At 42.5% G+C, this 15,688-nt stretch overlaps 1 protein-coding gene across 1 annotated transcript in view; it reads left to right on the top strand.

Moving 5' to 3' along the window:
• Positions 1–15,688, top strand: part of CFAP300 (cilia and flagella associated protein 300) — a 60,934-nt gene that overhangs the window by 17,129 nt on the left and 28,117 nt on the right. Inside the window, exons 4-5 of the mRNA XM_056561545.1 lie at positions 10,373–10,539; positions 11,860–12,032. Of these exons, the coding sequence (XP_056417520.1) occupies positions 10,373–10,539; positions 11,860–12,032 (340 nt within the window). The remainder of the gene's footprint in view (positions 1–10,372; positions 10,540–11,859; positions 12,033–15,688) is intronic.

Genomic DNA, 15,688 nt, shown 5'->3' on the forward strand with positions numbered 1-15,688 from the left:
TGGGATATAAAGTCAGTAGAGATGAGCGAACTTACAGTAAATTCGATTTGTCACAAACTTCTCGGCTCGGCAGTTGATGACTTTTCCTGCATAAATTAGTTCAGCTTTCAGGTGCTCCGGTGGGCTGGAAAAGGTGGATACAGTCCTAGGAAAGAGTCTCCTAGGACTGTATCCACCTTTTCCAGCCCACGGGAGCACCTGAAAGCTGAACTAATTTATGCAGGATAAGTCATCAACTGCCGAGCCGAGAAGTTTGTGACGAATCGAATTTACTGTAAGTTCGCTCATCTCTAAAAGTCAGCTTATGAGGGGGGGGAGCGTCATGTCCAACCCTTCTCTCCCCCGACAATGTACGTGGAGAGTCGGGAGGCCACCGTACAGTTGGCAGGTTTGGACGGCAATTTTGTGACTTTTGTGTATATCCACCTTAACATAATAAATGATCAATAAAAATAAATAAAGCAAAAAAAAATAATAATTTCCTGTTCTGCAATAATTTTTATTTTTTTTTATATATAAATTTTTTTTTTTAAAGCTTTGAACAAAATGCTCCTAGGTTAACCATTTGCAAGTGTAGTACCGTAATTCATGGGAGATTTACATGGAGGGAGGAATATAAAAGTATAGCAAACATTTCAACAAATACCTCAATAAAAAATAATCCTTTGTACAGAAGATAACATTTACGATTTATTTATTTGCTCGAGAGCTTTTGCAGCAGTCCCGAAATATGGGCGACCAAAGGCAAACACCCGAGGGTGTGTCTGGCTGCCCCTCCATGTACATAAGATCATTATCGGATCCCATATGGAAAGACATCAGTCCATGTGCACACTTACACGTATTGTTCCACATCTCAGCTCCACTCTGTTATCATTTATTCCTTAAAGGGGTACTCCACTGGAAAACATTTTCTTTTAAATCAACTGGTGTCAGAAAGTTAAATAGATTTGTAAATTACTTCTATTAAAAAAATCTTAATCCTTCCAGCACTTATCAGCTGCTTAATGCTCCAGAGGAAGTTCTTTTCTTTCCTTTCTGTCTGACCTCAGTGCTCTCTGCTGACACCTCTGTCCATTTCAGGAACTGTCTAGAGCAGGAAAGGTTTGCTATGGGGATTTGCTCCTACTCTGGACAGTTCCTTAAATAGACAGAGGTGCCAGTAGAGAGCACTGGGGTCAGACAGAAAGGAAGCTCAAAAAGAAAAGCACTTCCTCTGTAATATACAGCAGCAGATAAGTACTGGAAGGATTAAGATTTTTTTTAATAGAAGTGATTTACAAATCTGTTTTACATTTCTGGCACCAGTTGATTTAAATTTTTTTTTTTCCAGTGGAGTACCCCTTTAAAGAGACAGTAAACCTTAAAATGAAAGACAACAATCACATACATTGCAGCTGGGTATTTACCCTCTTGGCTCTCTTCTTCTTGGACATTGGTCTCCAAACTGTAGCCCGCCAAATGTTGCAAAACTACTACTCCCAGCATGCCCGGACAGCCAACGGCTGTCCGGGCATGCTGGGAGTAGTAGTTTTGCAACATCTGCAGAGTTTGGAGACCACTGATCTTGAATATTAGAAGGAGCGAGGCTTTGTCTCCAATGTGCAGAGCCTTTGTCCACTTACTTCCAAATTCCAAAAGCATTGATCACATGAGAAGGGGTGAAGGAAGGAAAGGCAACATTACTTTCGGTGATTTCAGTGATTTTGGGTTTTACATGCCTATTGTAACCTGAAATACATCATAGCAACAATCCAGTGAGTAAAATGTGGACACTGTGTTTGGCGTAGAGTTAGAATACCACCATAGAGAAGTAGTTTGCGATCTCCACTTGCTCAGCAAAAGCTATCGGAACAACCTCCAAGTAGATAAAACTCGGTTAGGAGTAATGAGGACGCCCATACTCCACCATGAAGAGTATAATGTAGAAAACAAAAACTTTTTGCAGGCGCTGTTCTTGGTTCCAGAAAATTTAAAGGGGTATTCCAGGCCAAAACTTTTTTTTATATATCAACTGGCTCCGGAAAGTTAAACAGATTTGTAAATTACTTCTATTAAAAAATCTTAAACCTTCCCATAGTTATTAGCTTCTGAAGTTGAGTTGCTGTTTTCTGTCTAACTGCTTTCTGATGACTCACGTCCCAGGAGCTGTGCAGTTCCTATAGGGATATTTTCCCATCATGCACAGCTCCCGGGACGTGACATCATCATTGAGCAGTTAGACAGAAAACTTCAGAAGCTAATAACTATTGGAAGGATTAAGATTTTTTAATAGAAGTAATTTACAAATCTGTTTAACCTTCCGGAGCCTGTTGATATGTAAAAGAAAAGTTTTTGCCTGGACTACCCCTTTAAGCCAGATGCTGGAGTACGGTTAAAGTGCAAGAGTACCTGTCATCAACAAAAACTTTTAATATGTTGTTCATAATCATTAATGAAGACATATTGTAATATATCTTCATTAAAAAATATTAATATTTATACCAGTTTTTTCATTTTATACTTTTGGCCACTAGGGGTCTCTCTTCTATGCCTGGTCTGCAGGCAGCTTCCTATGCTTTTCATAGTAAGTGTACAGCTTTTAGGACTAATGCTGAAAGGGCTCTGGTCCTTCCACAGGAAGTTCAGTGCTCTCAGCTCAGGACTCGCTCCCACCCTGGAGCAGCACTGTGAGCTACAAGCCTGCACATACCTCTCATATAACAGAGGCCAGTCACCTCCCCCTTCCCCCTGCTCTGTGTTCTTCCTGCCCCTCACCAGTGTTTCCCAACCAGGGTGCCTCCAGCTGTTGCAAAACTGCAACTTCCAGCATGCCCGGACAGCTGTTGGCTGTCTGGGCATGCTGGGAGTTGTAGTTTTGCAACAGCTGGAGGTACCCTGCTTGAGAAACACTGCTACAGAGGGAGAGCAGCATACAGGAAGACTGTCAGAAGCAGAGTCCCGGCCAGGCTTCATGTGACATCATGCCTGCCGGGACCCGCCTCCTTCCACACCTCAGAAAGACAGTGCTCCTGAGCTAATGAAGAGGGATAAAAAAAAAAAAAAGGTATTTCCACAGCGTTTTAAACCTCAATAAACACAGTGATAGGCATAGTTAGAGAAGGGGACAGATGGGGAGGGGGATAAGGGAAAGTTTAGTTGATGACAGGTACTCTTTAAATAAATATAAAAAAAACAATGACGCGTTTCGGAGGGACAGTCCTCCTTCCTCAGATGCAATCTGAGGAAGGAAGACTGTCCCTCCGAAACGCGTCATTGGTTTTATTATTATTTATTTAAATAAACATAGTCCTCTATAGCATTTTAACCGTACTTCAGCATCTGGCTTGAATTTTCTGGAACCAAGAACAGCGCCCACAAAAAGGTGTTTTTTTTTTCTACATTATACTCTTCATGTCCTGTATGGGAGACGTTTCCTTCCTTCCCATTCCACCTTTGGGCCCAGCAGTTCGCTCGCATATGATCATCAATACCCCATTGGGGTGATATGCGCATTACTTCTTTGACCAGGTGAGCGGCCATCTTGAAGAGCCGACTTTGTCCTGTCTCTGCTGGGACACCGGTACCTTGGGTAATACACGAGGCGATGTCCTCTTTTTTCCCATTGTTTTTCCCACTAGATCCTAGACCGTCTTGGCAGCAGAATGTCACATCGTGGGGATCTAATAGGTGCCGAGTAGAGCTAAGTGAATCTCCCCAAATTTATATTTGTGAATCAGCTGTCAGATTTGATTTGTATTTGATAGCTGAATTGGATTCATACAGAAGCAAGGACTCCTTTCAAAGGCTGAGCGTAGTCCCTGCTCCTGTACACTGAGAGGCAAAGCACACACTGTATTCCTCATCGCTCAGTTAAATAGGCACTGTCACTTTAAAAAAAATCTTTTGGCATGTTTTAGAGACATGTGAAAAGTATTGATCAGTCAGAGTCTGAGTCTTCAGGTTCTGAACATTCAGACCCTGACAGATCAAAACTTTGGACATGTCTTTACAGCATATCAAAAGTTTTTTTAATTGACAGTGCGCATTTAAAGGGGTACTCCACTAAAAAACATTTTTTTAATCAACTGGTGCCAGAAAGTTAAACAGACTTGTAAATTACTTCTATTAAAAAATCTTAATCCTTCCAGTACTTATCAGCTGCTGTTATGGTCCATGACCACAGTGCTCTCTGCTGACACACTTTTCCATTTTAGGAACTGTCCAGAGCAGGAGAGGTTTTCTATGGGGATTTGCTCCTTCTCTGGACAGTTCCTAAAATGTCATCAGAGAGCATTGTGGTCAGACAGAAAGGAAATTCAAAAAGAAAAGAACTTCTTGTGGATCATAACAGCAGCTGATAAGTAATGGGTGGATTAAGATTTTATAATAGAAGTAATTTCAAATCTGTTTAACTTTCTGGCACCAGTTGATTAAAAAAAAAAAAAAAATGTTTTCCAGTGGAGTACCCCTTTAATTGAACTTTGAACATGTCTCTAGGATATGTCAAAAGTTTTTTCTAAAGCAACAGGTAAAGCAAAAGAGTACCTGTCATATCCCACCCAAAAAAGGTGTTTGTCAGTACCTAATACTGATCATGTACTTGTAATTTTTATGTGTCTAGCACCTATATTTCTCACACACCTTCTATCTGTTCTTTACTCGGTTTGTCATTCTGTGCTTTGGAGGGGGTGTGTCCTCAATCTGCATGACTTAGCTCCCTCCCTGAGTCTGCTGTGCTGTGCTGGGTCTCTTCATCCAGTCACTGCAGGCTGCTCTGTAACCCCTTTCTCTCGCAGGCTGCTCTGTAACCCCTTTCTCTCTGTTTTCATGAGTAATACAGTGCAGTACTAGTCCCGCCCTCACTTCCTGGACTTTGTCTCAGCCTGTTCTTCAGCTGGGACAAAGATGATGCTGCAGCCGGACAGGATTATGTTCTGGATGGTTTGGGGACCCCTAATGGAGCCCTGATTTCCATAAAAAGAAAATATTTTTTTGTGAAGTATGTTATAAAATGGAAAACATAAAAAGTTTTTTGAATCTGACAGTGCCCATTTAACTTAAGCTGGATTAGACACAGAGCGCCTAGGCAAGTGAATGTGTGCGGCCGCCCAGAGGCAACCTTTAACCCCTTAAGAACCCGGGGTTTTTCCGTTTTTGCATTTTCATTTTTTCCTCCTTACCTTTAAAAAATCATAACTCTTTCAGTCTTTCACCTAAAAATCCATATGATGGCTTATTTTTTGCGCCACCAATTCTACTTTGTAATGACGTCAGTCATTTTACCCAAAAATCTACAGCGAAACGGGAAAAAAAAATCAATGTGAGACAAAATTGAAAAAAAAACGCCATTTTGTAACTTTTGGGGGCTTCCATTTCTGCACAGTACATTTTTCGGTAAAAATGACACCTTCTTTTTATTCTGTAGGTCCATACGATTAAAATGATACCCTACTTATATAGGTTTGATTTTGTCGTACTTCTGGAAAAAATCAAAACTACATGCAGGAAAATGTATACGTTTAAAATTGTCATCTTCTGACCCCTATAACTTTTTTATTTTTCCGCTTATGGGGCGATATGAGGGCTCATTTTTTGCACCGTGATCTGAAGTTTTTAGCGGTACAAGTTTTGCATTGATAGGACTTATTCATTTTTTCATGATATAAAAAGTGACCAAAAATGCACTATTTTAGACTTTGGAATTTTTTTGCATGCATGCCATTGACCATGCGGTTTAATTAATGATATATTTTTATAATTTGGACATTTCCGCATGTGGCGATACCACATATGTTTATTTTTATTTACACAGTTTTTTTTTATGGGAAAAGGGGGGTGATTCAAACTTTTATTAGGGGAGGTGTTAAAGGATCTTTATTCACTTTTTTTGCAGTGTTATAGCTCCCATAGGGACCTATAACACTGCACACACTGATCTTTCACATTGATCAATGGTTTCTCATAGGAAACCAGTGATCGATGATTCTGCCACTTGACTGCTCATGCCTGGATCTCAGGCACTGAGCAGTCATTCGGTGATCGGACAGCGAGGAGGCAGGTAGGAACAGCCCACTGAGCTAACCAGCATGGTTTCACTTTCATTTTAGACGTGGTGTTCAACTTTGAACGCCGCGTCTAAAGGGTTAATAGCGTGCGGCAGCGCGATCAATGCCGCGCGCTATTAGTCACGGGTCCCGGCCATTGTTAGAGGCCAGGCCCGACCCGCTATGACGCGGGCCACGCCGTTGCCCCCCGTTATAGATTGGGAGCGGACTCAGGGCGTACAGGTACGCCCTGGGTCCTTAACAGGTTAAAGGGGTACTCCCTTGCCTGCGGTCGGGAAACCGCATACGGCCGAAAAAGCAGCCGACCGGAGGCTGCGGTTCACTCCAGTCGGCTCATAGACATACATTAACTACGGTTCCCGAATACGGCTGAGTGCGGGCGCCGTGATTAAGCCCCGCCCACCCCTCCTCCCAGCCGTATACGGGAACCGTAGTTACAAACTGTAGTATGAACCCAGCCTAACATATACGTTTCATAGGAAAAAATGTAGATGTTAACAGCTAAAAAAAGGATGCTACTGTATGCCAGACAGTATAATCCATTTCCCGTTGACTTACATTATATATATATATATATATATATATATATATATATATATATATAAATATATAATTTGTGTGTGTGTGTGTATATATAATATATATAATTGAGTGTAACACGTACGTTTTTGTTGGGGGCATACACAATAGTATAGCTACGTTTTTGCATATAGCAAAACTAAACGTAATGGAATGGAAACAGAGACCAAATACTCCATACACCTACACATACATCTACACAAATAATCCCGTCTGTATCCAGTGTTCAGTTATTTGCTAACCTCAAACGGGGATTACCTGTCATCTCACCCGCAAGTTTATAGATCAGCCGAGGTCCACACCTTCCATATCCTGTGCACTAGTGATTGATGAGTCACGTTGACAATCGCCATCCCCACCCATGTGATGAAACCCTATACTTGTGTGTAATTCGCCCCGAGGCCATGCCCAGCCCATCACACAATAGATAAAGACTATCAGCCAAGTCCCGGGGACTATCATTAAATTGTCACTATTTTTAAGGGTCAGCATTTTTCGGGGTTTTACAAAGTAGACCATGATTTCCTTTTGGTTTGATCCCAGGTAAGTGAGCACAGACCGGATGGGTTTGTTAGTTTGTCACATTTTTTTGTTTCCTGTTTTTTTTTTTTTTTGCTATCTTTGTAGTAGTCTGTATTGAATTCTGTAAAGTTGCCCATACCAAAACACTAACCTTAGATGAACTCAACAATATCTGCTAGACCAGATGACCTTCTGTATTGATCAAAAAAGAATTGAGCAAGTTGAAATTCTCCAAAGGGGGATGAGCCACCACAAAAAGTGTCTAGCTGCAGCTTTTTCCCCTTCTCCCCCTTAAAAACACATGCATGCTCAGCCTAACTGAGTGTACATATGTATGAAGTAGATGGGAGGAATAGCTGTGGGAGGAAGGTATATGGTCACCTAAGCCTTGTTATAGGCGTCTAAACACTACAAAACACCTTATTGTAATGTCAAACAAAGGCTCCTGCTGCCGAAACGTTGCACTGTATGTGGGGTCAAAAAAGATTTCCAGTTTCTTCATGATTCATGGCCTGGCTGGTGCAGTGATTTTTGGAGTTGGCGTACCTTGATCCTGGGCAACCACCTGTACAGAGGTCAACCCCCAGTGCCGTCTTATTTTCCTACTATTTATTTTCCTGCATGAAGTTATGATTTTTTCCAGAAGTACAGCAAAATCAAAATAGGGTATACGGGGGTCCCTCAAGTTACAATAATAATTGGTTCCAGGACGACCATTGTAAGTTGAAACCATTGTATGTTGAGACCAGAACTCTATGGAAACCTGGTAATTCGTTCTAAAGGCACCAAAATATCATCCAAAAATAGAAAAAAGTGAGGATTAAAGAAAACTAAGTAGATAACTAATATAGATAAAGCAAATCCTTACATATAAAAGTAAGAAAGATCTGCTGGGAGCTGCAAATCACTGTTTGTGTCAGTGTTTCCCAAGCAGGGAGCCTCCAGCTGTTGCAAAACTACAACTCCCAGCATGCCCGGACAGCCAAAGGCTGTCCGGGCATGCTGGGAGTTGTAGTTTTGCAACAGCTGGGGCCACCCTGCTTGGGAAACATTGGTCTATACAGAGGACAGGAGCTTTTTCGGGGTCCTGTATAGTACACACAGTGTCCTAAAAAGTAATGGAGTCATGTAATTCCTCCCTGTACTGTAGGGGGCGCTATCAGACACCAGTCAGTGCATGCACTTCAGTAATACAGGGGTTTTTACCAGTGAATGCCCATTCTGATTGGTCGGTTCTTCCGGCCATTGAAACGTTTCACAGATCCGGACTGTCCGTAGCATTGTATGTTGAGTCTGTTTCAACTTACGATGGTCCAGAAAAGACCATTGTATGTTGAAACTATTGTATGTTGAGGCCATTGTAAGTTGAGGGATCACTGTATAATTAGGGTATCATTTTAATCGTATGGACCTACAGAATAATGATAAGGTGTAATTTTTACCGAAAAATGTACTGCGTAGAAAAAGAAGCCCCCAAAAGTTACAGAATTGTGTTTTTTCTTCAATTTTGTCGCACATAAATTTTTTTCTTCCGTTTCGCCGTCGATTTTTGGGTAAAATGACTGATGTCATTACAAAGTAGAATTGGTGGCGCCAAAAAAAAAGACATAATTTGGATTTTTAGGTGTAAAATTGAAAAGGTTATGATTTTTAAAAGGTAAAGAGGAAAAAATGTAAGTAAAAAAACGGAAAAACACTTGGTCCTTAAGGGGTTAAGCTGCAGCCAGACACTGCAATATGGCAGTGTTTTCCAAACTCTGTGCCTCCAGCTGTCTGGACATGCTGGGAATTGTAGTTTTGCAACAGATGGAGATTTACTGTTTGGAAAACACTGCCATATTGCTGTGTCTGGCTGCAGCTTATTCCCTTCTCCCCTTTAAAACACATGAATGCTCAGCCTAACGGAGTGTACATGTGTATGAGGTAGATGGTAGGGATAGCTGTAGGTGGAAGGTATATGGTCACATTTATTCCATAAGCCTTGCTATAGGAGTCTAAACACTACAAGGTCCCAAAACACCTTATTGCAGTGTTTTCCAAACTGTGTGCTTTTGGCTGTCCGGGCATGCTCTGAGTTGTAGTTCTGCAACAGCTGGAGACACACTGTTTAGAAAAGGCTTCTTCATTGCCACTTTTAAAGAGTACCTGTCACCAAATAAAACTCTTAATATAGTGTTCCTTGTGTAATTAGCAGACACTTTCTCATTCACTTGCTTTAAAAATTATTAACATAAATATGTTTAAAATGTAATAGAAAAAATGGCCACTAGGTGGCTCTGTTCTCTTCCCTTCCACAATTAATAGAGTGAGTTCGGTCTACTCCCGGCCTGGCAGGAGTCCGAACTCAGGAAGTGCTTCTCTGCACGGAGCTTGATTGATAGCTGCACATAAAGTGAAAGCTCCACAGATTCTCACTGAAAGCTGCAGGAAAGCCTCACTGATAGCAACACAGACTAAAACATGCACAGAGCCTGAGATCTATTCATCACAGCACAGTACTGAATTGGTCCCCCAGCAGACTTCAGTGATGTCATGCCTGCTGGGAAATTGCACTATGCGAGCAAGAAGAAAGGTATGATACACAGCTTTTTAAAGCTCTGAAATAGTTTTTAAGGGCAGGAGGGGTGTTAGGAGTAGTTAGGGAACATAGCCTGAGGTAGTTGAGAACAGTTTATTTGGTGACAGGTACTTTTTAAAAGTCCTTTTGACCTGGCTACACATATTATACTAATGTCGGCTAGAGATGAGCGAATTTACAGTAAATTTGATTTGTCACGAACTTCTCGGCTCGGCAGTTGATGACTTTTCCTGCATAAATTAGTTCAGCTTTCAGGTGCTCCCGTGGGCTGGAAAAGGTGGATACAGTGATTGGATACTCTTTCCTAGGACTGTATCCACCTTTTCCAGCCCACCGGAGGACCTGAAAGCTGAACTAATTTATGCAGGATAAGTCATAAACTGCCGAGCCGAGAAGTTCGTGACGAATCGAATTTACTGGAAATTCGCTCATCTCTAATGTCGGCCATACTCGCCAATTTTGGCAGGACCGACCATCCATATTATGTGTAGGGTTCAATCTGCTGTAGCCATCTGAGATATCATAAATGTCTGTATCAGGAATACCCTTTAATACTCCATAGTGAGAACTGTGTATATGCTTCAGTGAGTAGATCCTAATTCCTTTACTTATATTACAATTGCAATGATGACACTTGTTCCCGCAGGGACAAAAGTTACGAAAATTGAGGCAACAGAAATCCCATGCACTCATCTGTCCATGTCCCTGTTTGATCGCTTGTCCGAAGAGAACATTGTAAAGGAAAGCGGGTACATCTCAAAATGCCTCGATGAATACGTTGACGATTTCATTGTTTCAGACGAACTTCGTAAGGCAAGTGCTGCAGTCAACTAAGAACTTTTATGAGTTTATAGATGTTTTCCCACCAAAGTTATGGCATATTAAGATAGGGCTTCGCTTAGTGGTTAAAGGGGTACTCCGCCCCTAGACATCTATCCAAAGAATAGGGGATAAGATGTCTGATCGCTGGGGACCCCCGCGATCTCGCTGCTGCACCTGGCATTCGTTTAGGGCATCGGGTGCAGCCCCGGAGGCTCGTGACATCACAGCCACGCCCCATTTGTGATGTCACAGTCACGCCCCCTCAATGCAAATCAATGGGAGGGGGCGTGACGGCAGTCACGCCCCCTCCCATTGACTTGCATTGAGGGGGCGTGACTGTGACATCCCGAACGGGGTGTGGCCGTGATGTCACAAGCTTCCACCTTGCATCGCCAGTTATCCGGCACAGAGGGAAGTGCCCCGGATGTCTGGGGTGCCGCAGCCAAGATCGCGGGGGGTTCATAAGATCGCAGATCTTATGAAAGACTAAGTAGTCATGGTAAATAGTAAAGCTTAGGGTGCTTTCACACCACGTTTTGTACTTACGGTTCCCGAATACGGCTGGGAGGAGGGGGGGCAGGGCTTAATCGCGGCGCCCACACTCAGCCGTATTCGGGAACCGTATTTAATGCATGTCTATGAGCCGACCGGAGTGAACCGCAGCCTCCGGTTGGCTGCGTTTTGGGCCGTATGCGGTTTCCCGACCGTAGACAAAAATGCGGTTGACCACGTTTTTGCCTGCGGTCGGGAAACCGCATACGGCTGAAAACGCAGCCGACCGGAGGCTGCGGTTCACTCCGGTCGGCTCATAGACATGCATTAAATACGGTTCCCGAATACGGCTGAGTGCGGGCGCTGCGATTAAGCCCCGCCCCCCTCCTCCCAGCCGTATTCGGGAACCGTAAGTACAAAAACGTGGTGTGAAAGCACCCTTAGCAGCAACTTTAAAGGAGAATTGTGGTGTAGGACAATTAATCCCCTATCCAAAGGAGAGGGGTAAGTAAGTGATCACGCATGGGGGTATTACCGCAGGGACCCCCGCGATCTCCTGTACGGTACCCTGGCTCTCTCCATTAACTAAGCTGTGTTGGCCATGACACAAAGCTGTGGCCGACATGCCTCCTCCATGCATCTCTATGTAGAGATGGATATACAGTGTTCGGGTATTTCCGTCTCTCCCATAGAGATGTATGGAGGGGGTATGTTGGCCACAGTTTTGTGTCATGGTCGACACGGGGGTCCCTGTGATCAGAAACGTGTGATGCTACCATTAGACAATATTCTCTTTTTTTTCTGAATCTTCCCTTTTAGGTCCTTCTTCTGGAAGACTCGGAAAAATATGAGATTTTTAGCCCATCTGATAGACAGGAGTTTATTTTCCTACTTTTCAAGCATCTCTGTCTTGGTGGAGCCGTCTGTCAGTTTGAAGATACAGTTGATCCATATCTAGAAATGACAAAATCCATGTACAAAGAGCTGCTGAGGTAAAAACGGGTTTTATATATAATTTTTTCTTTTCATTACATGGCGTGAAAATGTCTGGAGGGCACCTGTAATATCGGGTGGCTATAAGAGGTTGTAGTAACCCCTGTCATTTATAAAAACTTTTGGTACATCTCCCCACCCGTTCTCATTATCCATCAGGGTCTGAACCTAAACGATGAAAACATTTTAACTCGTCTTTATATACATATATATATTAGTGCACTTTTTGATGAAAACATGTCCCTCATCCACCACGCAGAGGTGGCCTAAAAAAAACCTGCAGTGGGGTGCAGTGCTACAGAGGGTGCCACTCCCCCTAAATTGCACAGCAAAAAGAAAAAGAAAGGTGCACGCTGCTTTGGCAAATACAGAGTATACAAAAAAGAAGGTTGCAGCATAGCAAGGTTTTGTATACTTTGTATTTGCCACAGCAGCGTTTATTAGGTAGTTGTGCTGGCTATTTTTCTTTTTGCTGTGCAATTTAGGGGGAGTGGCACCCTCTGTAGCACTGCACCCCTTCCTGTTTCACAGGAGGGTTTTTTTTAGGCCACCTCCGCGCGGTGGATGGGGACATGTTTTCATCAAAAAGAGCCTCCATTTTTTGACCGAGCTGCTGCTGCAACCTTCTTTTTTGTATTATATATATATATATATATATATATATATATATATATATATATATATATATATATAAAATATATTCTACAGTGGTCCTTTGTCTTACAATGGCCTCAGGTTACAATATTTTTGGTCTTTTCTGGTCCATTGTAACTTGAAACCAGACTCCCCATACAATACTACGACAGTCCAGATCTGTGAAACGTGTCAATGGCCGGAAGATCTGACCAATTATAATGGACATTCACTGGTAAAACCCCTGTATTACTGAAGTGCATGCACTGACTGGTGTCTGGTAGCACCCCCTACAGTACAGGGAGGTATTACATGTTCTGTACTCTTTACCTGTGCCATGGTTACCTACTCCTTTGGACACCAGGTGATGGCAGCTCCATTACTTTTTTAGGACATTGTGTTCTGTACAGGACCCTGAAGAAGCTCCTGTCCTCTACATAGACAGATCTTTATTACTTTTATATATAAGGATTTGCTTTATCTATATTAGTTATCTACTTATTTTTGTTTAATTCTCACTTTTTCCTATTTTTGGATGGCATTTTGGGTCTTGAACCAATCACCAGTTTCCATAGAGTTATAGACCCAACATACAATGGTTTCAACTAGAGATGAGCGAACTTACAGTAAATTCGATTCGTCACGAACTTCTCGGCTCCGCAGTTGATGGCTTTTCCTGCGTAAATTAGTTCAGCCTTCAGGTGCCCAGGTGGGCTGGAAAAGGTGGATACAGTCCTAGGAAAGAGTCTCCTAGGACTGTATCCACCTTTTCCAGCCCACGGGAGCACCTGAAGGCTGAACTAATTTATGCAGGATAAGTCATCAACTGCCGAGCCGAGAAGTTCGTGACGAATCGAATTTACTGTAAGTTCACTCATCTCTAGTTTCAACATATAATGGTCGTCCTGGAACCAATTAATATTGTAACTTGAGGGACCACCGTTAATAATTTGGATGGATGGGGGATAAGAAAGGTAGATTAGATAGATAGATAGATAGAATGTCAGGAATCAATTTAAAGAGATAGTATCGGACTAGAAATACAAAGCTTTAAAAGAGAACATTATGACTGCCTTTAGCCGCCCAGAAAGACGTTTAGGCACTTACTGCATACACTCCCTCTAGTGGTGGCCAAGGGCAGCCTGAAATATACATTTTAAGGGTACATTCACACGTACAGGATCCTGCGCAGATTTGATGCGCAAGATTTGTAACTGCAGATCAGTCATTTAGTTTACATTGAAATCTGCAGCAGAAAATCCTGTGCATCAAATCCTGCGCATCAAATCTGCGTACGTGTGAACGTACCCTAAGGGTACGTTCCCACACAGCGTATTTTGCTGCGTATTTGGTGCTGCGTATTTTCCTACCCATTGACTTCAACAGAGAAAATAAAATACGCAGCAGCAAATACGCAGCAAATACGCCGTGTGGGAATGTACCCTAAGTGTGTATTCACATATACAGTATCCTGCGCATATTTGATACTGTGGATTTTATGCTGCAGATTTCAATGTACACTAAATGACTAAACACAGCTTCAAATCTGCAGCATCAAATATGCGCAGGATTCTTTGTGTGAATAGACTCCAAGGGCGTACTCACACAAACAGAATTAATTTTGAGAACCTCCATCATGACCTTTTTGCGCTCTTTCATGAACACATGCTTTACATTGACACGTTACCGAATACTCAGGCTTTTTCTTTTTTTTTATTGACAATAAACTTTTAAAGAAGGAAAAAGTTTTCAGTTCACAAGAGCAGTTTCACAACTGGCCTTTAATAAATCAGCACAACGGGAAACAGATGGGGACAAGCGGGAGGACCGCAGCCTCCAAATGAGGACAATTTAGGTAATTAAAGCCCCCAAATGAGCAGAAAGCCCCACAGAATGGGGTCTTTGTGTAAGTTACGTGACCGCACAACAACATCCCACAACTCTCATCTTTCCATGCGTGATCGGTTCCAGCGTTGCGCCATTATGTTTATTTTTCCTGATACAGTTTTTGGAAGCGAGTTTAATGTTAGAAATTATTAAGGAAAGGAAACAGATCCCTTTACGCTCTAGACGAGAGCACCTTGTGCAAGTTACTCTAGCAAACATGCCCTGTGAGTGAACCAGAATGGGGTAAGTGACTGTAATGCTGGAAAATAGGGGCAAAAACATCAACACTGTATCTGTTCCCTTTCATCCTCCTTTCTGGAAACCTTTTTAAAAGAGGAAAAGGAAACAAGCAGTATAAGTCTGGTGTGTGCTCTATTATATCAACCCGGCCTTGTACACATTCACACACAGACTCACATAATAGCTTCCATTCAGCAGGAAATTTTCCCAGACTTGTGCAGCATATGTGCAGTCCTGCTACACTGCCCCGGCACCAGACCACCATACTGTGTTTATATGTCCGCTGGGCAAATAAAAGAAACACTTCAGCTCCAGCCTCCAGCAGGAACGACAGAGAACATTAGTAGCACCATGCATCTAAATAGACCTGATTTGCAGTGATATGTTATGTTAGGCTATGGTCAAAATCCGCAACGTTTCATTCATAGACGGCAAAGCATTTCCGAGCAGAATCTGCAGAAAGAATAGACAAGTCTTTTTGCGGATGCCGGAATAAAATAAAAGAAACACTTCAGCTCCAGCCTCGAGCAGGAACGACAGAGAACACTAGTAGCACCATGCATCTAAATAGACCTGATTTGCAGTGATATGTTATGTTAGGCTATGGTCAAAATCCGCAATGTTTCAGTCACAGACGGCAATGCATTTCTGAGCAGAATCTGTAGAAAGAATAGACAAGTCTCTTTGCGGATGCCGGAATCGGGATTTCTGTGACAGAAACATCTGCCACCGAAATTCCACCAAGTGTACAGTGCAGCAGAATCCCATTGAAATCAATGGGACTCTTCTGCAGCCGAATGTCCATTCAGAATATTCCTGCGGAATTCCGACGGAAAAGTAGCTCTGCAGAAATTTACTGCCCATTGATTTGAATGGGGATTCTGCTGCCGAATCC

Source organism: Hyla sarda, chromosome 2, assembly GCF_029499605.1.
Source record: "Hyla sarda isolate aHylSar1 chromosome 2, aHylSar1.hap1, whole genome shotgun sequence".
Classification (NCBI taxonomy): Eukaryota; Metazoa; Chordata; class Amphibia; order Anura; family Hylidae; genus Hyla; species Hyla sarda.